Here is a 25,594-nt window from a genome sequence, read left to right as displayed (position 1 = left end):
GAGGATTACTAAGAAGGAAATACGCAGAGAAAAAATGAGGTACGAAGGTAAACTGGCCAATAATATAAAGGAGGATAGTAAAAGTTTTTTAGGTACGTGAAAAGCAATAAAATGGTTAAGACTAAAATTGGGCCCTTGAAGTCAGAAACAGGGGAATATATTAGGGGGAACAAAGAAATGGCAGAAGAATTGAATTGGTACTTCAGATCGGTGTTCACTGGGGAAGACACAAGCAATCTCCCTGAGGTAACAGTGGCTGAAGGACCTGAACTGAAGGGAATTTATATTTGCCAGGAATTGGTGTTGAAGAGACTGTTGGGTCTGAAGGTTGATAAGTCCCCGGGACCTGATGGTCTACATCCCAGGGTACTGAAGGAGGTGGTTTGAGAAATCGTGGATGCATTGGTGATTATTTTCCAGAGTTCAATAGATTCGGGATCAGTTCCTGCGGATTGGAGGGTGGCTAATGTTGTATCACTTTTTAAGAAAGGTGGGAGAGAGAAAGCAGGAAATTATAGACCAGTTAGTCTGACTTCAGTGGTGGGAAAGATGCTGAAGTCTATTATAAAGGATGAAATTACGACACATCTGGATAGTAGTAACAGGATGGGTCAGAGTCAGCATGGATTTATGATGGGGAAATCATGCTTGACTAATCTTCTGGAATTTTTTGAGGATGTAACTCTGAAGATGGACGAGGGAGATCCAGTAGATGTAGTGTACCTGGACTTTCAGAAAGCTTTTGATAAAGTCTCACATAGGAGGTTAGTGAGCAGAATTAGAGTGCATGGTATTGGGGGCAAAGTACTAACTTGGACTGAAAGTTGGTTGGCTGATAGGAAACAAAGAGTAGTGATAAACGACTCCATTTCGGAAGGACAGGCAGTGACCAGTGGGGTACCGCAGGGATAAGTACTGGGACCGCAGCCTTTTACAATATATGTTAATGATATAGAAGATGGTATTAGTAATAACATTGGCAAATTTGCTGATGATACTAAGCTGGGTGGCAAGGTGAAATGTGAAGAGGATGTTAAGAGATTACAGAGTGACCTGGAAAAGTTAGGTGAGTGGTCAGATGCATGGCAGATGCAGTTTAATGTGGATAAATGTATGGTTATCCACTTTGGTGGCAAGAACAGGAAGGCAGATTACTACCTAAATGGAATCAATTTAGGTAAAGGGGCAGTACAGAGAGATCTGGGTGTTCTTGTACACCAGTCAATGAAGGTAAGCATGCAGGTACAGCAGGTAGTGAAGGCAGCTAATAGCATGCTGTCCTTCATAACAAGAGGGATTGAGTATAGAAGCAAAGAGGTTCTTCTACAGCTGCTACAGGGCCCTGGTGAGACCACACCTGGAGTACTGTGTGCAGTTCTGGTCTCCAAATTTGAGGAGAGACATTCTGGCTATTGAGGGAGTGCAGCGTAGGTTCACGAGGTCAATTCCTGGAATGGCAAGATTACCTTACACTGAAAGACTGGTGCGACTGGGCTTGTATACCCTTGCGTTTAGAAGACTGAGAGGGAATCTGATTGAGACATATAAGATTATTAAAGAATTGGACACTCTGGAGGCAGGAAACATGTTTCCGCTGATGGGTGAGTGCCGAACCAGAGGACACAGCTTAAAAATATGGGGTAGACCATTTAGGACAGAGATGAGGAGAAACTTCTTCACCCAGAGAGTGGTGGCTGTGTGGAATGCTCTGCCCCAGAGGGAAGTGGAGGCCCAGTCTCTGGATTCATTTAAGAAAGAGTTGGATAGAGCTCTCAAGGATAGTGGAATCAAGGGTTATGCAGATAAGGCAGGAACAGGATACTGATTAAGGATGATCAGCCATGATCATATTGAATGGTGGTGCAGGCTCGAAGGGCAGAATGGCCTACTCCTGCACCTATTGTCTAGCCAAACTATCACTTTTTTAAAATTTAAAACTTATAACCAAAGGAGGAGGAGGACCAGAACTAAAAATGAGTTGCTGCACCACTCCAACTTTGGTCATAACACACCAAAAACGTTGTTTGATGGTAATGCAAGTAATCAACATCTGAGACATGGTTTTCTCATTGTTACTCTGCTGTTATGTTAAATTGCTTGGAAAATTTTATACCCGTAAATTAGCAGATTCTTCTCAATTCTAAAGCACTCTGTTCTTCCATATGCATGACATCGGTCATAGGGCCTGCGTAGCTTTGGTCTATCTTCCCCATCACTCTCTGCTTCTGATAATTCTGCCAGCTCATCTTTAGCAGCATTGTAAGGTCTGGTTTGTTTCCTTACTCTTGGTGTGTCAATAACTAAGCTGTTCTGTAAGCAAAATAAAGAAAAATTAAAAATAATTTTCGCTAAAGGTTATTCTCAGAAGTTGCCTTAGTGAAATATTCAAAAATACACAAATGTTAAACTAATTTACCCTTCCATGTATGGCTTCGAGATCAATTTCAGCTTTCTTTGCCCATTTCTGCCAGAAGTTAGGATCATCCAAAGCAATGTCACTTCTGTTGCCTGATGCAACAAAACTTGCCTGAAAATTAAATATTAAGCAGTATTCAAAATCCAAAGCATTATTCAAAAAAAAAAATCCAAATATTGATCACCTTAAGCATCATCTTCCAACTTTGAAACTATACTACAGAAAGTTAAGTTGTGGCTCGAATTCCTGATTTACAAACATTTGAGAGTCTTATAAATTATTTCTGAACATTCTTCTCAACGATAGATGTGAGCTAAGTGACCTATAGTTGTCTGTTTTTTCATTCCTTCTGGGTTAGATATGAATACTTTAATTGTGATATATAAAAGTAAGTTAATGAGGGCTATATTCTCATTAAATGTGCGCTAGAATTACATGAGAGCTGGCAACTATTCTTCAATCTTGTTATAATTTCTTATGAAGTTTTTAAATTACTGTCCAGTTCTAAAGCCTTTTTTTCAAAAAAAAACCAAAATATAGCACACAGAAAACACCTGTAAAACTGCCAGGCTCACTGAGGCAACAGTTCCTTTTAAGTCATTAGGCCTATAAAGTTCAAATAAACTAAATAACAGACTAAGAAATAAGGTTGGTCAAAATAAGCATTCAAACAGAGTCTAAGTAACATTACCAAGATACACGAACTGCACAGGCATCAGTCTGTGGTTTAAGCGTAGCCAAATTATGAATTATGGAAATTTTCATTTTTACATTTAGAGCTACCGATCAATGTGCATTGACATTTTACAAATCTGATTTCAGTAACATAATTAATTTAAAGCTATGGAAAGGCAATCAGTTGAATGGCAGTCATAAATTGACATTATATCACTGGAAACTTACATCTGCCTATTCATTAAAAATTGCCCACTTGTGCGCACTTAATATCTGTGAAGCCCTAATTGTTGGGTGTTACTCTTGTTTCAACTTCTTCCATTATGGATATAAATTATAGAATTAAGAAATGACAAACTGACATGCATGATTTCCATTTCAAATGTAGATACAGAAATTTTCAGAATTGCTCATTTGAACTTGTCATTTTATAATTCTAATCATGGATAGTGTGTCAAGTGGGATTATGCAAAATGGATGATTTGCTCCTCAGCAGGACAGGATTAATGTGGTTACATGGAGATTTGCTAGTGTTGTAGGAAGGTTTAAACTAAAGTGGTAGGAGGGTGAGAACCTGAGAGGAGTTCAGATTTAAGGAAAGCAAACTAAAGGAAGTAGAAAAGTAGAAAGCTAAAATAAAAGACAGTGGAAGCACAAGTATTAAATAGGGTCAGACTAAAGAACAATGTTCAATTAGCAGAATTAAAGGCACTCTGAATACATACAACATTTTGTAAAATGGTTGATGATTTGAATTAGGTAAATGCTTAGGATTTAGTTGTCAATTTGGAAATGTAGTTAAGGGAAACTAAGATTACGCACTTAATATCCATGGATATTTGGCATTTAGGAGAGGAAGAAAAAGGAAGGAGGTGGGATAACAATCCTAAGAAGGAAGACATCAGTTCATCAGTTAGAGAGGATTTCAGATTGAAGGATCAAGACATAGCATCAGTTTGGATAGAGTAAGAAACAACAGTGAATGTGGTGAACTGCATTTTCAGAAGGCTTTTGCTAAGACTGCACATCAGAGGTTTGCAAATAAAATTAGTGTACATGAGATTTGATGTAATGTATAAATATAGATTGAGAATTGGTTGACAGTCAGAAAGCAGGAAGTAGGAAAAAACTGAACATTGGCAAGATGGCAGATAATAACAGTCAAGTACCATGAGTCAGTTCTGGTTCCACAGGTGCTCACGGTCTATTTCAGTGATCAGGAAGTGGATACCAATTGTAATATTTCCAAATTTGCTGTTAACAGCAAACTAGGTGGGAATGCAAGTTATTTGGGGAATGCAAGTTGTTTGGAGAATGCAAGAAAATTTCAAGAGAACTTGGACAGACTAAGAGAACAGGCTACAACTTGCAGATAGAATATAATGCAGATAAATGTGAGGTTATCCATTTTGGGAGATAAAACAAGCAAGCAAGCGCAACAAGCAATTAGGAATGCAAATTGTGGATTGGTCATAAGGAGAGTACAGGAGTACAGATTTCTTACTGCAGTTGTATAGAGTCTTGATAAAATTTCACCTGGAGTACCGTGTATAGTTTTTGGTGCCCTTATTTAAGGAGGATGCACTTGCCATAGAGGTAGTGCAATGGATGTTCTCCATATTAATCCTTGGAATGGTGGAATTTTCTTAGGAGAGGTGGAGGAAATTAAGTCAAGTTTCCAAGGAAGAGGTGAAACTTGTACAAGGTTTATAAAGTGAGACAGGGTGGATGTAGATAATATGTTTCTTCTGACTGCTGAGTCGACAACAGGGAGAATAATCTTAGAGTAAGCTGTGGATCACTTAAGACTAGGATGAAGGAATTCTTCACTCAGAGGGCGGTGAATCATCCAAACTTTGAGCATGTTCAAGACAGAAAATGACAGATTTTTGAAGCAAATTGATATCAAAGGATATGGATATAGTGAGGAGAGTGGCTTTGAGGTGGATGATCATCCATGATCTAATTGAATGGTGCAGAGGAGTTGATAGGCCGAATGGGCTACTCCCATTCCTATGCTTATATATTTTAAAGAACCAATGATGTAGGACAAGAGTACAGGGGTCAACAGAGCAGGTATCCAGTGAGAACATGAGCAACAGGGCAGGGAGAGAGCAAGCCACAAGATTGGTGGAGCTGGTTGAAGTAAGTAAAAGACAGGGACAAAGAAGTAAAGACAGAAAAAGCCAGGGAAGTAAACATATTTGCCAACGTGATGTGTGAGATGTGACAGGAAGCTCAGCAAGCTTTAAGAGAAACTCTGAGCATAAAAAATGATACATTTTTAATTCTAGGGGGAAATGAACCTTTTTAAGATTCTTTCTGCACAAAACTTCATGGCACTAACACAGCTTAACCAAAGCATTTCAATATGGCATGTAGAAATGCTGAAGTGCATTTCATTTTATCAGCAAAACTGATTGCAGGAAAATCTAAACTATTTGCTACTGGACATCGACAACATAGTACAAAAGAATCTTGGTCACTCCTCACAAAACTATCACAATCAAATTTTGCCTTTATTGCTAATTATTGAGACCAACACTGTATTCCAGCCTGAAGTCTATTTTCGTTTTGCAGAAATCTTTCCCATACACACCCAAATGCAATGTGACAGCAATGGACTAAGTTATCTGATACTCATTTTAATTACCTTTGCAAATGTGGAACCTCTTCCTTCTGATTCTATAGTAATTGTCTTTGTGCGTCGCATGAGAATCTGATCAATGTCCTCCTCACAAAATTTAGAACTCTCATCTTCTTCATCCATTATCGCACCATAGGCACCGCGACGAAGCAAGTCTTCAATTTCTTTCTTGGACATTTGCTGCATCTACATCAATTATAGGTTTTAAAACAGACTTATTCTTTTGGAAAAGACATTTAAAAAGCAACCTATTAACAAGGATCATCTGGAGATCACCAAATGTAAACATTTTGTTTAGAAGTTGGCTTGTGATTAAGGATCAATTATAACTGCAAACTCAATGCACAAATCTGATCTGCTTATATTTGATAAGTCTATGACCTGACAATTCCGAAACAGTTTTGACACAGAGGTGGAAGAGAAATCTGTCATATCAACTGTTAGTTCTAGGTCACTATCCAATTTTCAAGCTGAATTTGTTTCTTGTTTAAGGCGAAGTAGTATTTGAGATTTTACTGAGTTTGTCAGATTCAGCATATAATTTTGTGGAAGTAAAACACAATAAATAGCACCAGGTTAACATCATTTTGCAATCCTAGGCCAAAACTCAAGCAATCACCTCATGCGAATGCTTAGCAATAGGCTTGCTGCTGCCTCAAGATACACTGAGCTTTACAAGTAAGCAATTGAGAGAGTCTGTATTGCTCTTCTTGCTCCCCTAATGTGAATGGTGATCTCTCATAGCCATAGGATTTGCAAATATGCACACCCAAGGTACCTCTTATTTTGCCAAGATTTTACCATGTATAACATGACCTTGATGGCCCTCCTCAAACACTTTACTTCACACTTGTCCAGGTTGTACTCCATTTGCCTCTGCTTTGTCTGTACAACACAATAAAAAGGTCCTCAGCACGGTGCCTTTGGGACCCCACTGGAAACAAGATTCCAGTCACAGAAACATCCCTCTACCATCACCCTCTGCTCCCTGCCTCTCAGCAATTTTGGATCTAATGTAACACTTTGCCTTGGATTCCACGAGCTCTTACTTTCTTGACAAGTCCATCATGATGGATTTTATCAAATGCCATACATTTGGCACATGTGGCACATGTCAAATGCATTGCCCTCATCAACACTCTGGGTTACCTCCACAGAACAGTAACAATTGGGCCCAAGTGCACTAAGAGCAGTTACTTGCATATAAATCTGTGTCAGAACAGAAGGGGCACTCAAGGAGTAAATAGTGAGTGTACAGAATATATTTGTTCAAAATCAAAGAACCACAGATGACAAGGGATATAAAGAGCCCTTTCCTCCATTTAGCATTTTATACCCACCCTATCTTAACCTTTACCACAACCACCTAAATCAAACAGAGTCATATTTTCAAAATGACATATGAATCTACTGATACATCTTCCAACACCTGGATTCCTTTCTGAATATTATGTCCACAGTTGTCCCCTCCATTTTTGGATGCAATGTACAAATTTTTCTCCCTCTGTACCTTGCACAATAAAACCATTTAAGTTAATATATGAGTAATTAAAATCCTCTATTACTTGTCATATCATTCTTACACTTCTGAAATTTGATGTATTTGATCCTTTACTAATCCTTGACTGTTTTCAGGCAGATAGCATACATCCAACAGCATGTTTGGTCCTTTCGTGTTCTCTTACTTCCACCCATATCTCCTCACTTGATAAGTTTTCCAAGGTATCACCCCTCCTTATTGCCACCATCCACAACTGATTCCTTGAAGAATATTGCAGCGCACACTCTCCCTTCCCTCCATCCTCCCTCTAACTTGTCTGAATATCTGATATCCAGGTACCAATCCTGCACATCTATCAGTCAAGTCTGTTTTGGTTTTGTTACCATAACTATGTGCCTATCCCCTCAGCTTGTCCATCTTATTCCACAGTCTCCTTGCATTAAAATATATTCTATTTAGTCTGGCTGAACCAACTTCTTTCTTATCTAGCCTATATTTACTTTGCCAACCAGACTAACCCACTTCTGTTTTAACTTCTAATTCCATTTCAGCATGTCTTCCCTCTGGACTCTTGTTCAGTTTAGATGTTCAAGTTGTACAATTTTCACCTCCGCAAAAATGGTCCAAATGCCTCAGGAATCTAATGCTCTCTCTCCATCATGCATTCATCTGCTCTACCATTCTATTCCTATACTCACTCTGGTGTGGCACTGGGAGTGATCTGGAGATTACTACTTTTGAAGTCTTGTTTTTCAACTTCCCCTCTAATTCTCCAAAGTCTGCTTACAAGACCTCATTTCTCTTTGCTCCTATGTCATTAGTTCCAACATGAATCATGACCCTGGCTGTTCACCCTCCCTCTTCAAAAAACCCTGCAGCCACTCTGTGACATCCTGGATTCTGATGTAGAAGTGCCGGTGTTGAACTGGGGTGGACAAAGTTAAAATTTGCACAACACCAGGTTATAGTCCAACAGGTTTATTTGGAAGTACAAGCTTTTGGAGTGCTGCTCCTTCGTCAGGTGGGGCAGGATCATAGGACACAGAATTTATCGTAGAAGATCAAAATGTCATACAACCGATGTGACATATTGAACAAACCTAGATTGTTATTGAATCTTTCATCACTTAGACTGGGGTTGCAGGTTTCGATTCATTAATATGTAAATCCCAGAACTTCTTTCAAGTCACATTCCTGAGGTAACTGAAGGTTTTATTCAAAAAAAGTGACATCTTAGCTCAGATGACGCATTAAAGGTGTGAGGTTAGAGTCCTTCTGGATCTCAACCTTGAGTCAGACTGGTTCTATTTCTGAAGTAGGAACTGATAAAATGTCACATGGACTGACTGCCTCCAGACTGTGCGCCTTTTGAACAAAACAGAATGTATCTGTGGCCTCATATTTGTATTGAACACTAATTAGCTTCAATGATGAACTGTATCATTAATCTGACTAGTCACTCCATTGTAAGTACTTCAGGACATCATGTGACATTTCGCATAGGAATTAAAATTAATATTTTCATTACGTACCCCACCAACATTGTTTTCCCGTCCATTCATACTCTGCAGCACAGCTTTGTCAAGACCCAACTTCAGACTCGCCTTGTCAAACATCTCCCGTTCATACGAATTCCGAGTTATTAGTCTGTAAACTTTTACAGCTTTGTTCTGACCAATCCTGTGACATCGAGCTTGAGCCTTTAATGAAAAGATAATTTAGTGTGCTATTGCATCACAGATTTTAAACATTAGAAAATTAGGAGAGCAACATATACTTCATCATATCAATTTGCCCACTTTCCCTACAGTGATGTAAAATATCCAGTAACTATAGTACAACTCCACAAAATGTGAGGAAGACAGACTCTTTACTAGTTAAGGCATTGTTATTTAATAGAAATGCTTGAAGTGAATTTTTTTTTGAAGAATTAATACTGTTTTTGCTCTGCATAGCTCCAAAAAGGCACAATCATTTGATGGGCCTGTTTTCACATTTGACCTTGCTGTTTGACAAGGAGAGTTAATACAGCAAAGCCGAATCCAGTCATCAACATCAGCAAATGCAGACATGCATTACTGTGCAGTGGAATCAGTATGAAAACCTTTACTTAACATTTCTATACAAAAATAATTATGACGCTTCTTCAATGGCCTTGTGGCTATTGGCTGAATTACAAGATCAAAAACCTGTTTAGGCAACTTACATTATGAAATTTCTGGTCCTCATTATCAAAGCAGTTTACTTTATGCTGAAATCATTTTAGCCTTACTGATCAAATTACTAGACGACACTTGAATTGAACAGGCATAGTGTGACAAAAAGAGGGGAGCAGTTTACTTTCGATATGATTTAAATGATTCTCCACCATTCCAAGTTTGGAGGGTGTGGTTAAGTGTGTGTACACTTTGCGTACCGTTCCTTTGGTTTAGAAAATTGAGGATGAGCTAATGAGAGTATTTAAAATAATTAAGGAAATTGACAAGACAGAAATGTTTTTTCTTGGGTGTTGAATCCAGCTTTAAAAGATAATTTTAAAATTTAAAGACATATCATTAGGTAATGAAATAATAAACACGTCATCACATAAGTGATGGAAATCTGGAACTCCCTCCCCCGAGGGCTGTGGATCTTGGATTAATTGAAATTCCAGATTGAGTTCAATAGATATTTGCTGGGTAAGAGTCAGAGTATATAAAGAATTGGGCAAGGAGGGTAAAATGGAATTGAGATACATATTAGCCTTGATCTGACCAAATAGCAGAACAGATTGGAGTTGCTAATTTACCTATTCCTATTTGTTGCTTGTTGGGTTTCAAGTGACTGTAGACCTTCTTGGGATAGAAATCACAAAGGCCTTGCACAACCAAGTTGCATCTAGAATGAGCTGGCTGATCAGTGCTGTTTAATTCTAGCTACTGACTCCCACACTCGCTATCCAGGTGTTTCAGGGACACACAGAAAATGTTGGAGAAACTCAGCAGGCTTGGTATCATCTGTAGAGAGAGAAACAAAGTTAAGCTCTGAGTTGGTATGACTCTTCTTCAGAACTTAAATTTTTTCAAAGAATGTTTTCTGAAGGAAACACATCAGACTCTAAACGTTAGCTCTGATTCTCTCTCCACAGATTCTGCTAGACCTGGTGAGTTTCTCCAGCCTTTCTGGTTCTTTCAGATCGCCAGCATCCATAGTCTTCGATTTTATTTCAGGGAAGTGGGATCTTGTGCATTTTCACTTCTGATACTTTGCGGTTTGATTTACACCCTGTTAAATAGTCTATTCACATCCTAAAATTCAACTTTGCTCACTAAGCCTTATGCTTTGTCTTCCCAGGACTGGTAGAGGGTTTGACTGATTCTATTATGGCTAATGGAAACAAATGATATGCATCAAGTAACTTGAATAAACATAGCTTTGCTTCTTTTTAACAAGTGGAGGCTTTACTTATTTTAGTTAGACTTTCCTCAATACAATTTTACAATGCTTATTTATTTAATGAAGCAAAAGAAAGTTTACTTTCTTTTTACATTATTGTCTATTTCTAATGGTACCTAATTTCTAAACTGTACTTAACCTATCACTAAAATAGTTTTTCCTTTACCTGGAGGTCATTCTGTGGATTCCAGTCTGAATCGAATATGATACAAGTATCTGCTGCTGTTAGATTAATGCCTAATCCACCAGCTCTTGTACACAGTAAGAACACAAAGCGGTCAGAGTCAGGCTTGCTAAATCGGTCAATTGCTGCTTGTCGTAAATTTCCTCGAACTCTCCCGTCAATACGCTCATACGGATACCTGTAAATAAAATTATACATAGAATAAAAATTATTAAAACATTCTTTATTTACTTAGAAATATTTTTCTTGCATACATTCTCATATTTGGTTTCTGTTAATTCAAACTTTTATATTGTGTGCTTTATATCTTATTAAATCTACAGTAAGACTGAAATGACTGCAACAAAATCATGAAAATGGTCAACAAGGACACCGATAAATTACAACACTGATATATTATAAATCATTGATATGTTTATTTTTGTCCAAAATATTCAAATACATCCAAAGATTATTAACAACACAAACAAATTGTCTTAATAAAAAACTGAATATTACAACGTCACTATGCCATAAGGCAGGCAAAGGAGTCAAAGCTTACATAATTCTGTGATCAACCAAAAGTGCGTTTAGAGGAATTAGCAAATTGGGACCTTGTTGGTGAATTTCCTCCTTTTTGACTGAATAAATTGCTTAGTTCTAACCATGTTGATTCTTTTAGAACTGACAACTTGATATGTTTGGAATTATTTGCTGTTAAAGTATAAACATTATTTTGATACCATGTCACGACAACAGAATGTTGCAAAGACACAGAATCCAATTCTTTATTCAAAGAATCAGACTTCTGTACATGAACACTTAACAGCTCCAGCCATGCAATACCTATGAAATCTTGATGGGCTTGAAGAAAATTCATTCACAATTTTGTTTTGAAATATTAGAAACCTGCATTTTAAACCAGGATCAAATTGTTAGCTGCACAACTATAGTTGGGTTCTCAACTAGGTAGTGTCAATTTACAATTGGGTTTGTAAAACTGTGCCAGAGTCAAATGTTGAGGGTTCTGCTCGCATTTGACGTGTTTGCTCTCTGTACAGCGTTATTTCCGCTAAGTGACCAAGTACCCATAGAGTTTCAAGGAAATGTTGCAGGAGGTTTCTCCCTTGTCCTGGTCAATATTTAGTCAAATCAATAATTATCACATGGTCATTTATTGGACTTTGCTGTGTGTCAATGGATGCCATCCTTGTCATAACACTTCAAAAAAATCAGTTTTTGGCTGTAAAGCGCTTTGGAGTACAGAGGAACCTCAATTATCTGAAGTTCACAGAAAGGGAGTATTTCATTCGGTTAATCGAATTCCAGATAATCAAAATGCCAGATAACATAGTTTAGCCAACTCGGGACTTCGTGATCTTGCCAGATAATCTAGGTTCCTCTGTACAGCTATTAAAGGGACTGCATGGAACTGCAAGCTCTTCATTTTCTTATACATTATCTGGCCCTTCCTTGGAGGAAGCATTCACAGGTATGGGCCCATTTTTAGATTAGATTAGATTACAGTGTGGAAACAGGCCCTTCGGCCCAACAAGTCCACACCGACCCGCCAAAGCGAAACCCACCCATACCCCTACATTTACCCCTTACCTAACACTACGGGCAATTTAGTATGGCTAATTCTCCTGACCCTGCACATCTTTGGACTGTGGGAGGAAACCGGAGCATCCGGAGGAAACCCATGCAGACACGGGGAGAACGTGCAAACTCCACACAGTCAGTCACCTAAGGCGGGAATTGAGCCCGGGTCTCTGGCGCTGTGAGGCAGCAGTGCTAACCACTGTGCCACCGTGCCGCCCACAATTCTAGCCCATTTCTGGAAGCTGGGCTAGAATAGATGGATGCGTGTCCAAGTCAGTCATCAATGGATTGAAGGGACTCTTTCCATGTCGTACAAATTCTGACTCTAAACTCTCAAGTTGTATAAAAACTCAGAGTGAGATGTAAACTCTAGGCAACTTTAAAAAGTGTCACAGACATGTAAGGAGAATAAATAATCTGAAACCTCAAAGACATTATGACACAGCAAGCAAACATGCACTCTCTTCTACAAGGGCTTACATTACCTCTGTGTAATCAAATCTCAGATTTATACTGGAATCTTAATACAACAAAATGGAAAATACCATCATAGCTGCAAAATCTATAATGGAAAAGCATGTGCCCAAACGCATTAGATTTCTTAAACTTTAAAATTATGGTTGAAGACGTTGGATCTGGTGGAGTCCTGTTATACTGCAAGAGATCTGACAGTTACCACAGTGTTAGATTTTGTACTGGTACAAGGTAAAATTCAAAATCTAATCTGCTTCTGTTCTAATGAGTGAGAAGCTACAACCACACTTGAGCAGATTATGCAACACTATATTGCATGCGTGACTACATCATTTAATGCATCAGTCAAAAGTTCAAAGCTTTTCAATTTTACTTCCAGTAAATTAAACAGGTCTATGACAGAAGTTGAAAATAGTGGGGTCCCAACTGTTGCGCACAATCCAGGTTTAATCAATAGGTTCCTTGTTTATCAATATGCACATATGAACTCAACTAAATGTTCCTTCTAATCCTATCCACTAGTTTAATTTTGAAAATTGAGAAATCAGACATCTTTAAGTTTGAGCTAAACCCCAAAATATTAATAAACATGCATCCGAACAGTGAGCTATAGATCAGCAAATAATTAAAAACTTAATTAGTTTAGTCTCCATTTTATATTTGAAATTATATTGATTAGCAGATTTGAAATGTAATTAGGATAAATTAAAGAAGAAAATGTATATCTGTTCAAAAGTGTCTTCACCTGTTGAGGGTTAGAATTAGTGGTAATTCTGGCTCTCCCTTTATTTTCCACTCTGATTAATTGCTATAATTATCTTAAACAAGACATTACCAAGCTACAATTAATCATTTATTTCTTACTGATTAAACAGTCCATCATAATTACACTCTGCTACAAGTTAAATTTTCACTCACCATACATTTCTGGCTTTAAGTACCACGGCAAATTGATTACAATTTTATCTTTCTTGTAAGCTGAAGAGTTCTACATTTCTACATTAATTATCTTCGTATGGGATAGGCACATTCAAGTTATTCCAAGTGAAATGGTAACATTTAAACTATTATTTTGCACAAGTTTGCATGTATGCAATATTACCACCTACCAGTTAAATTACTTTCATGCTTTTTTCATCATACAAACTGTTTGTTTCTGACTAAGTGCAAAACATTCCATGCTGGAGTTCCAAAACAGACAGTCCATTTCTTCCTCCAAGAGGCAGCACAGTGTCACAGTGGTTAGCACTGCTGCCTCAGTACCAGGGCCTCGGGTTAGATTCCAGCCTCAGGCAACTGTCTGTGTGGAGTTTACACATTCTACCTGTGCCTGTGTGGGTTTCCTCTGGGTGCTCCGGTTTCTTCCCACACTCCAAAGATGTACAGGTTAGGTGAATTGGCCATGCTAAATTGCCCATAGTGTAAGGTTCATTAGTCAGTGAGAAATGGATATGGGTGGATTACTCTTCAGAGGGTCAGTGTGGACTTGTTGAGTCAATGGCCTATTTCCATACTGTAGGGAATCTAATCTCCTTGGACAGTCTCCAAACCAGGTAGTGTTGTGTGCCCATTGAAACATTAACAACTTGGCAAAGTTTTTTTTTAAATCAAAATGTAATTATATTTTGATAATTTACAATTCATTTTGAAATTATTTTTAAAATGAAAAAAAAGGCATGAAGTCTACCTGTGAACTTCTGCCAGTTTCTACTTCTCCCATCCCATCTGGCATTCTCCTAAATACTGAAAGAAACCTTCCTTCTTAGTATTAAAGCATCAAGGACTTAAGCACACTCTGACAATTACTAATTTTTGAGTAATATCTTTTTGAAGTGAGTTTAACAATTTAGACAGTGTCATCCATTGTCCAAAAAGAAACAGAAATTGAAAATAGTGAGGTCCCTTTGTATACATGTTGTACACAATCCAATTTTGACCAACGGGCTACTTTTCTATATTGCACACAAATGAACTCAATGTTCCTTATAATTCTGTCCACTTAATTTTAAAAATTGAGAAATCAGATTTCATTGAGCATGAGTTAAATACTAAATAACTACGAATAATAACCACTGAATCAATTATTAAGAAGTGGGGAGAAGTGAAGGAGTCGAACCAAGTAACTACGATGTTGTACAGAACAATATGCAGCCTTCTGCATCCACATTATATCAAAGCTGTCAAATCACAATGCATCTCCAAATCAGTTCTTCAGGGAAACGTTGTTTTCTTCGCGTAATAATGGATATAGCATTGGCAATCTGCCAGTAAACATAATCTATTTTCATTCAGAGTAGAGCCTAATTTCAGCATTTACAAGATATATGTCTTTACAAACCACATTATATTAAAAAATGAGCTCTGCAGCTGGTCATGTCAACATAGAATTAAGAAATTAATAGATGACATGCAAATATGAGTGAGGTTCCTTTGTGGCTGCTCTTCAGCCTAATCCAATTAAGAGTTTACATAAATGTCACATAGAAAACAAGCTCAACAATTCTTTGAAAGTGTGTGAATAAATAATATGTTGTGCACTGGCAGGAAAGCATTAAAATGTACAATCAGCCAGGTGCCCAAAAAAAGTCCACAAAAGATTAAAAGACACTTAGTACTGCTCTTATTTAATAATTATCCTAGATCATTAACTTCCTGAAATTTTCTTTTGTAATAGATCATCCTAAAGCAGCGACTTGGGCAAAAAGCATTGGACAAGAGTAGGTCATTCAGCCTAGTCAACCATGCAAATAATTGCTCATAAAAATATACTTGTGTGTACTGATTCTGAGAGTAATTTTTTAACTTTAATTTGGCTATTGACATACTATTGTTCTCAAACGTACTGCACATTGACAATTGTTTTGTAGCAATATGAGGTGCAGCAAGTGATGGCACAGAACCTGTGTGTTGATCGCTCTAAAAATATACAGCATAACATTAATTCAATATGTCATATCATTGAAAAGACTTAAAATTAACTTTACTGCAATTTCAGGATCCATTTTCTAAGAGCCTATTCTGTATTTTTGACTGCAAGTTCTTGGATAACAGGTTTGAAAAATGGATTAGACGTTTTGTGGGTAAAATTGCATGCACATTAATAAAGAATATATTTTTGATTCTGCTCCATGCATTAAACAAACCTTCATGTAAAGAGGAGACAAAAAAAATTTAGCTGCACCTCAACAAGCTCTTTTAGAAATTTCCTTTACTCCCAAACAAACCCCTTGTACTATTGTCAAACAGACAGGGTGGGTAAAGATCACATGCTATTTTAGGTACCCACATCAAGAAATATCCAAAACTCGAGTAATATTTTATAATATTCCATAAGAAAACACTTAATTCAACATTCTAAATTTCTAGACAGAGTTGCAAAACTAATAATGTTGGAAAATTATATGTACAAATTTGTGCTGAATCAATTTGTGACAAGGGAATAAAACACTACCTTAATGGATGTAAGTTTGCTCGTCGAGCTGGAAGGTTGATTTTCAGACATTTCGTCACCATACGAGATAACATTATCATCAGTGAGCCTCTGGTGAAGCACTGGTGTTATGACCCACTTTCTATTTATGTGCTAAGGTTTCCTTGGGTTAGTGACATCATTTCCTGTTATTTTTCTCAAAGGCTGGTAAACGGGGTCCAAGTCAATGTGTTTGTTGATACAGTTCTGGTTGGAATGCCATGCTTCACCACAGAAAATGACATCACCAACCCAAGGAAACCTAAACACATAATAGAAAGCAGGTCATAACACCGGTGCTTCACTGAAAGCTCGCTGATGATGTTACCTTGTGTGGTGACGAAACATCTGAAAATGAACCTTCCAGCTCAGCAAGCAAACTTACATTCAGAACCTCCACCTAAGCTACAAATCTTCCCCAAACTCGCTAACTAGCTTAATGTTGACTTGCATGAATTACATACTATATTCCTTTCTTGGCTAAAGTTTGGGTGTATTCAATTGTCATGCATGTTAATCAAGAAAGTGGCTGCCTACTCAGAAAAAACATGACGTGAAGGTGAGGGCCTAAATGCAGTGTGATATGGGGTACCCATACCTTCCATTTTTTTTAAATTGCAAAACAAAATCCTCAAATACAAAAGGGCAGTTCACAACTGCGTTTAGTTCAGAAATCACTGAACAGGTCAGAGGGCTGAAGCTGTGAAATTTATTTTGCAAAAGCCAAGCTCATTGATTTTTGACTTTTTATTTGTGCATTTTCTTGTAATTTGAAATTTATTATTTTGGCTTTCAAGCCAAAATTCTTTTAGCAGGTTTATAGATATTTCACATTCTACTCTTGTATGATAAAGTAAAATAAATACGCTACTGCTCTGTGTTGAATAGGTGGAATGTAGAATGCAAATACTAGGTTTTCCAAGTATGTATGAAAAGTAATTTCTAGGCTACTTTGCTGTTTTTACACCAAGTACATTATGCTGTACTGTAAGTAAACAATTTTTACATACTATGAGCATCATAAAACGTGCATAAGAATGTATCTGCAAGTACGTAAAATGGTGAACGTTGTTCCTGACAATGACTCTCAAATGTTCTAAAATAGTATGTGATCCAGAAAGAAGCTTACAATCAATTATACTTTAAAAGGTTATTGACCTAATTCCTCATATTTCCTTGTGGATATTGACTGCTCTAATTTGGATATTGTGAATTATTTCTCTTGTTATGGCATTACTAACAAAAATCCTCAATGATGCATTAACAATCAATCAATCAAAAACAATTTAAGTTTCAGGAAATTTTTACTCATGAACAAGCCCATATTTATAAATGCCAATAAAACTCAAATTTTGAAATATCAGTTTTTTTATTAAAATGCAGTAACTGTCGTGGAAAATACTGCTAGAAGCATGAGACCAACAATCGTGAAACAAGAGATTCTCAAATCTTTTAATTCAGAGATATAGCTTTGTGCTCAAAATAGAGCTTTAGTTATGCAAACAAACCTAATTTTAAAAAAATTAAGATACTTGCATATCTTAACCTGTACCTTTTTTGAATAAGATAGTCCTCAAGTATGTCAAGGCAGCGCACCATCTGGGAGAAGATGAGAACTTTGTGACCACCAGCTTTCATCTTTGGGAGCAGCTTGTCAATTAAGACAAGTTTACCAGATGACTGAATCATAGCTTGCAGATGGAAGACTGGATCAACTGGATTGTGCATCTCTCTGAACTCTCCCAGAATCTTTTCTTCAGCACCTAGTATGCCAAAAGGACACATTATCTTGGATTCATATTTGTTTGATTACATTACTCAATAAATAATCTCCATCCAGTGATATTAAACTTGCTGTTTTAATCAGACTGAAATAACTTTACAGAACACATTCCATTACACCACTAATACATGATTATTAGTTACAGATTGCATGCGAGAGTGTTTTAAGCTAACGACTTTGAAATAACAAATTAACACATTGAAATGAAAACATTTTCCACTGTCAACAGCAATAATTCAAAAATCTTGAATTCGCAATTGCTAGAAAGTTTAGCAGCAACAGAAATCCCCAATTTTAATAGAGGTATGAGGGGTTTCTTACAAGCCTACAGGGTTGATGAAAAGCAGTCAGTACTGACACAATGGATTGGGTGATTTTTTTACCACACTCCAATTGCTTTGTTTTAAAAAACAATGTCAACTAATTCTTCTTTTTGAACGGTCTGTGTCGTAAGGATAGTTATCATTCAGAAAGGATGTACCAGCAAGTCACATGCTGTGTATTTACAAACATAGGAATGGTTCAAGCACTTTTAAAAATCAAATCGTTAGTCTTCAAAGTTGAGATGAGTAAATTTGGTTTATAAATGCAAGCTGGCATTCTACTGAACGGGTACCAGAATTTTTTAAAACATTACTTTATCAATAGTTAGGATTTTAGTGTTTGGGAAAGCATCTATCAGCTGAGTATTTCCATAACCAAGAGTGATGTGAAAGTGGCAAATGCAACTGTGATAAGTAATTAACAAAAGCAAAAAAAATTGCTGCTCCTGTTGCCTGTGTACTGCTATGCTACAGGTTTGGACCAAGTTTTAGATTCCAATAAATGCGATTTGAATTGGATGCAAGAAACAACCATACTGCTATGAAAAGATAATCAAAAGCAACGAAGACTACCACCTAGCTAAAGAAATTCCTCCTCATCTCAGTTCTAAGATGTCATCCCTTCATTCTAAGGTTGTGCACTCGGGTCGCAGTCTCTCCTAGTAGTGGAAACATGTCCTCTACCTCTACTCTATCCAGGTCTCTCAGTAATCTGTAACTTTCAATGAGACATCGCCCCTCATCCTTCTAAACTCTATCGAATACAAACCCAGAGTCCTCAATGGATCCTCATACAACAAGTTCTTCATTGCTGGGACCATTCCTTAGATATGGACCCAAAACTGATTACAACATTCCAAGTGCAATATGACCACATTCAGTCTCAGAAATTCATCTCTGCTCTTGAATTCTAGCCTTTGCAACATGAATGCTTTGAGTCTTTATGGATTGTTACTGGAAAATACCCAAAACCAATAAAACCTCAACTTATTGTAATATTTATTCTATTATCTATTGAAATGCTACAAAAAATTGACAGCTGAACATTTCATTGTGTTCCAATATTGCAATATTTTTCACAGGCAGAAAAAAAGTTACTCTTCCGTAACAATGAGACACACTTTTCAAATTTCGCACCTAAACCTTTTTTCACCACATTGTAAACATTCCTTGGAAGTAACAAGGATTGAGATGTCCTGAAAATTAAAGCTTGGAACTTTTCTTCTCTTTATAAAGGTTCGCATATCAAGAATCCTTCCAGTCTTCTATATTAGAAGACAGTGGATCAGTGCTCTACGAGTCAAAAGATATTATTTCTAACTTGGTCAAAAAAACGGTTCTCGTGATCCTCTTTTGCATACCATAATTCACAATATAATTGGCAATTAAAAGACTTTAGTAGCATCATACCACATAAGTTAACTACTGCCAATCACATTTGCCAGAGATAAATACTTAGACTTCCATTAAATAGGAAATGGGCACAAAATAAAGAAATTTAATTCCAATTATTTTATAAGTATTGTTGATTTCTCCTAAAGTCAAAATTAGCTCTAGAGAAAATAGCTTGTAATTTGCTTATTTTTAAAAAACATAGGGTAGATGCAGATTATTTCCCTTGGTTGAGGAATGCAAAACAATAAGGGAGTGTGTCAGGACAAGGGATTGATCATCTAGGTCAGAAATGAGGAGAAATATCTTCTCAAAGTTATGAACCTTTGGGAGAATTCTCACAAAGGTCTGTCTATATTCCATCATTCAAGGATATCAGGAGCAGGTAGGAAAATTGACCTGAATCAGAGGAGCTATGTTTGTACTGAATGGCGATGGAGGAGGTTCGAGGAATTGTTTGGCCTACTCTTGATCCTATTTCTTGAATGCCTAATACTGTTACAATAAAGATGAATCTAATAACAGTCTTTGCACCCTCAGATTTTCTACCTCTCATTACAACCAGAAGGCAGCTCATCACTACCTCTTCAGGACAACTAGAGACAAGTAATAAATGCTAGCCTAGCCAGTGATGCCCAGAGCACACGAGTGAATTAAAAAATCAAATATTTCTTGGGATACCTTAATTACCACAATTAGTCCTTGACAGCACAACATTTTCAGTTTGCCACTGGACTTGACTGAAATAACAAAGATATTTAATTACGAGTTCACTTTCCAAATAGGGAAAAGAAAATCAGTTGAACTGCAATTTTTGCCTGCAGGAAACAAGGATCTGAAAGTTTAGTTCAAATGTTCGGCTATAAATTGATCGAGCTTACTGATTCCTTTTACTGTTAATGCCTTGGCTAAAGAAAGTTTTTAAAACAAAAAATTGACTTGATGTCAAAGGATAAACATGCACAAATCGATTAAAGTTTTATACATATGATTTGAATAGCATTGTAGTATTATATATAGTATTTAAATAGTATAGTTGTATCTTATTGCAAGCATCAAAAATAAAATGGAGTTACTGCATCTTTAATATATACAAATATTTTATCCTCACCTATGCTTCCACCACTAAAAAGTGTTTGATATCTTGGAGGAGACTTGTAGCTCAGATTGTGTGTTTGCTCGCTGAGCTGGTGGGTTTGTTCTCAGACATTTTGTCATCAGGCTAGGTAACATCATCAGCGAGCCCTCCGGTGAAGCGTTGGTGTTTTGTCCAACTTGCTATTTATGTGCCTTGGTTGGTTGTGGCGGGTGACATCATTTCTGTTGCGGTATCGGAGAGGTTGGTAAATGGGGTCCAAATCTATATGTTTATTAATGGAGTTCCAGTTTGAATGCCAGGCTTCTGGGAATTCCTGCAAGTATCTTTGTTTGGTCTGTCCCAGGATGGATGCATTGTCCCAGTCGAACTGGTGCCTCTCTTCGTTTGTGTGTATGGATACTAGTGATAGTTGGTCATATCTTTTGGTGGCTAGTTGGTGCTCATATATCCTGATGGCTAGTTTGCTGCTGGTTTGTCCAATGTAATGTCTGTTGTCAAACAAGCCACAACACACTGCAGCACCACGGAACTGCGAGAAGCCAAGGAGAAATACCTATACAACGTATTCAGGAACAACTGTTACCCGATAAGCGCAGTTCGCCTATTCCTGCACAACGGACTTAAACAGGAAGACAACATGCCCAGAGACTCTAGTAACCCCATCATACATCAATACATTTCAGAGATGACCACCAGACTACTCTGGCCCTTCAGCATCATGGTAGCCCACAAGCCCACTACCACGCTAAAACAACTGACAAACTTAAAGGACCCATATCCATAGCCAGCAGAACAAACATAATACATAAAATACCTTGCAAGTACAGCAATAAACATTACATTGGACAAACTGGCAGCAAACTAGCCACCAGGACACATGAGCACCAACTATCACTGGTATCCATATACACAGACGAAGAAGGACACCAGTTCGACTGGGACAATGCATCCATCCTGGGATAGGCCAAACATAGACACGCACAGGAATTCCAGGACGCCTGGCATTCAAACTGGAACGCCATTAACATACATATAGATTTGGACCTCATTTACCTCTCAGAAACAGAACCTGAAATGACATCACCCACCACAACAAACCACGACACATAAATAGCAAGTGGGACAGAACACCAACATTTCACTAGAGGTTCACTGATGTTACCTAGCATGGTGACTAAACGTCTGAAAACAAACCAATCAGCTCAGCCAGCAAACCGAAAACCTGACTTAAAAAAGCATTGGTGAAATATTTTGAGAAAAAGTTTTGTATCACCACCAATTTAACTCATTAATGCACCAAACTAATGTTTTAAAAATTAGTTTGACAAGAATCAATTACATCAGCCTCAGCCATTTGTGAAACAGTAGATTGACAGAAAAAACCTTTCTAGAAAATTTAAATTATGAAAAACCCACCAGTTTAAAAAATTATAATGTCACTGAAATAACTGTAGTAATTAATTTAAAGCAGGCTTAGATTCAAGAAAAATGCAAGTTCAGCCAAAATTGATGTACCTGAAAGGAAAACATCTGTGAAATTGGACAGAGAGTGCAAAAACAAAATTTACTGCTTTCGGCAATTAAATAAAACAATTAAAGAGTCATAGAAAGTAAGCAATTTATTACCTTTTATCAGATATGGGTGATTACAGCATTTCCTGAGTTCCATCATCGTGTTTATCAGGTTAGGAACATTTGCCTGACCAGCTCCTTTGGACAGAAAAGCAAAGTTTCGTTCCAGGATTGCACGATAGTATTTCTTCTGAATATTGGTTAATTCTACTTCAATAATTGTCTCTTCTTTTGGAGCAAGCTTCTTTTCTACATCCTCCTTCAGACGTCGCAGCATCATTGGCTTCAGTATTGCCTGAAGCTTCTGCACCTGAAATAAAATAATGTATGCTGTTAGGAACATACCTCGTCTGTCTAGATGCATAGATTTGGATGGAGAAGTGCTTACAACCAGAATTTCATTCAGTTAAAATCAGAAACCTCATGAACAATACTATATACAAAATTTATTACAGATCTAAAAGTATGAAAATGATGAACAAGCAAGGAAAGGAAAGGGAAAAAGTCATAGTGTCAGGATGAGTCCTCCGTATTAGAAAGAGGCCCTTCCACACATAATCTTGTATGCTATGGCATTTCGCATGCTAACTAAATGTTGCCCATGGTTCTTACTTCTCGCACCCTTTCAGGTAGTGAGTTCTAGATTCCCACCATTCTCTGGGCAAAACCATTTTCCTTAAAACCCCTCGAAACCAACTGCTGCTTACTTTGTTGACCATCTACTCGTAAGTAAAAGAAAAAGGGCGGTTTCAACAACTTAATATTACAGCATACTCTGAATAAACAGTGACACCATAAAACTATATTCACAGTTAAGAGATTTCTTCCTCTTTGAACACATCTTTGATCACATTGCTTTCAAGTACTTGTGTCTGATATAAGACTTAAACAATGAAATACAGTATACTATTCCTAATCATTTGATCAGTGGTGGCCTTCACTACACTCTCAGTTCCATAAACATTAGCAGCTAGAGTCGTGCAGGAACTTTATGTTGATATCAGTCTAATACAAACAAGGAAGTCAAATCTCTCTTCCTCCTTCACAATGTTTTACCTAACACTATAATAGGGTTAGAAGTAGTAGCACCTTTAAACAGAGGCAATGAAAAACCTTGAATGTTATTTGGGTGATGAGTGGTGACCTTCTCTTCTATTCATCAGCCTCCAATGAACATTCATCTCTCACTTAAGACTCCAGCAACTTCTGCACACAGCAATGGTTATAGTTAGATTCCCTACAGTGTGGAAACAGGCCCTTTGGCCCAACAAGTCCACACCGACCCTCTGAGGAGTAACCCACCCAGATCCATTTCCCTCTGACTAATGCACCTAACACTGTGGGAAATTTAGCATAGCCAATTCACCTGACCTGCACATCTTTGGACTGTGGGAGAAAACCAGAGCATCCAGAGGAAACCCACGCAGACACGGGGAGAATGTGCAAACTCCACACAGACAGTCGCCCAAGGCTGGAATTGAACCTGGGACCTTGGTGCTGTGAAGCAGTAGTGCTAACCACTGAGGCACCGTGCCACCCCTATGTTCTACTTTCAACCTTAACTGCTATTCTAGAACTGATGATAATGTTTCTGTCAGTGCACAAAGATTGCAACTCCAGCCTTGGAGAATGAAACAGGGTCAGGTTATTCAACTAAAAAATTTAAACGACCCATCATGTGTTGCAATGCAAGATAAAATTAGGATATCAATCCAGACAGGATAAATTGTTAACCATCTATTTGCATTCAGAAACAGCTTCAACCAGGTTTTCTTAAATTTCTGAACAGTCATCTCACTCAAATTTACCCATGCTTTTCTCTACACAGTCCCATCCAACATCAATTTAAAATTTTAATATTTCCAATTTCAGTAAATTAAAAAATTTTAATAATTAAAACATGAAACAAACATGATTAGACAGAAGTCAGATCACTACACATTCAGAATATCACACTTGTTTCACTTCAAGAACTAGCCACATATATGACATTCTATCATGGTTCAAAATAAAACCTGATTAGTTAATGTAAAACCAGCTCAAAACTGGCTATGCAATGTGCACTGGCAAACAAAATTCAAGAATTCAGTGTTTGGGCTTCAACTGTCTTCCCAGTAAATTAGTTTTAGTTTGATATAGGACTAAATGAAAATAAATCTGCTTTTGAAACAATATCACTAGCAGCAGGGACATGCAGTGGTGTAGTTGTAATGTCACTTGAGTAGTAATCCAGACTAGTGTCTTGGGACATGGGTTTGAACTCCACCAAGGCAAATGATAAAATTTTAATGCAATAAAAATAAGAAAACAATGCTGTTCTAATGGTGACCATGTACTTACTGGGTATTGTTATAAATTCCCATCTGGTTCATTGATTTTTTTTTAAGAAAGATGCTGTTCTTACTTGGTCTAGCCTGCATGTGACTCCAGACACATGGCAATGTGATAGTCTTAATTGAATGAATAAAAAAACCTTACTCAAGTAACTGGACTTGTAAAATGTGGAAACAGATGATCTAAAAATATTTTTAATTTGGGTAAATTGTAGGTTTGAAGGGATACAGTTCTAGGCACTTCCAAAAAATGTATTTTCCATACCAAATTCCAAAAATATTACAGTTAAAAATAATAGCCCAGATTCTAGGAGTGCATTCTGAAACATTGTTCTGATTTGCACTGATACCACTCATTACCCAAATAATATTCAAGGTTTTACCCTTTAAAATATCAGAACATACACAGTGAACTACTCACATTGTTCATTATCAGTTTATTACTCCTTAACAAGTATAGTACTAGTATTCTAGTAATATAATATCCATGGCAATGCAAAATCAAATGAGGACCGATAAGTTATTTTCGGAACAAAAGCTAAATACTGCAGAAATTGGAAATAAAAACCATAGATGCTAGAAATACTCAACAGGTCAGGAAGTATCTGAAACAGAGTTAAAGAACAATAACCTTTAATCAAAAGAGTTTGGCAAAGTATGATATTTTTACAGACTTTTGCAACACAGTTCACAAACTGTACAGTAGTTTT

The 25,594-nt window shown here is 37.2% G+C and overlaps 1 protein-coding gene across 6 annotated transcripts in view; it reads right to left on the bottom strand.

Annotated features, from left to right (window-relative positions):
• Positions 1 to 25,594, bottom strand: part of chd9 (chromodomain helicase DNA binding protein 9) — a 242,429-nt gene that overhangs the window by 51,551 nt on the left and 165,284 nt on the right. For all 6 annotated transcript variants that reach the window (XM_043706976.2, XM_043706974.2, XM_043706975.2 and 3 more), the window contains 7 exons: positions 22,606 to 22,861; positions 17,935 to 18,145; positions 10,841 to 11,036; positions 8,772 to 8,939; positions 5,745 to 5,924; positions 2,417 to 2,527; positions 2,114 to 2,310 (listed from right to left, as the gene is read on the bottom strand). In XM_043706976.2, the coding sequence (XP_043562911.2) occupies positions 2,114 to 2,310; positions 2,417 to 2,527; positions 5,745 to 5,924; positions 8,772 to 8,939; positions 10,841 to 11,036; positions 17,935 to 18,145; positions 22,606 to 22,861 (1,319 nt within the window). The remainder of the gene's footprint in view (positions 1 to 2,113; positions 2,311 to 2,416; positions 2,528 to 5,744; positions 5,925 to 8,771; positions 8,940 to 10,840; positions 11,037 to 17,934; positions 18,146 to 22,605; positions 22,862 to 25,594) is intronic.

The sequence above is a fragment of the Chiloscyllium plagiosum genome, unplaced genomic scaffold (assembly GCF_037043375.1).
Source record: "Chiloscyllium plagiosum isolate Xiang-an unplaced genomic scaffold, Cpla_swu_hap1 HiC_scaffold_17, whole genome shotgun sequence".
Lineage (NCBI taxonomy): Eukaryota > Metazoa > Chordata > Chondrichthyes > Orectolobiformes > Hemiscylliidae > Chiloscyllium > Chiloscyllium plagiosum.
The sequence above is the reverse complement of the archived record's forward strand: the minus strand, read 5'-3'. Positions and strand labels throughout refer to the sequence as shown.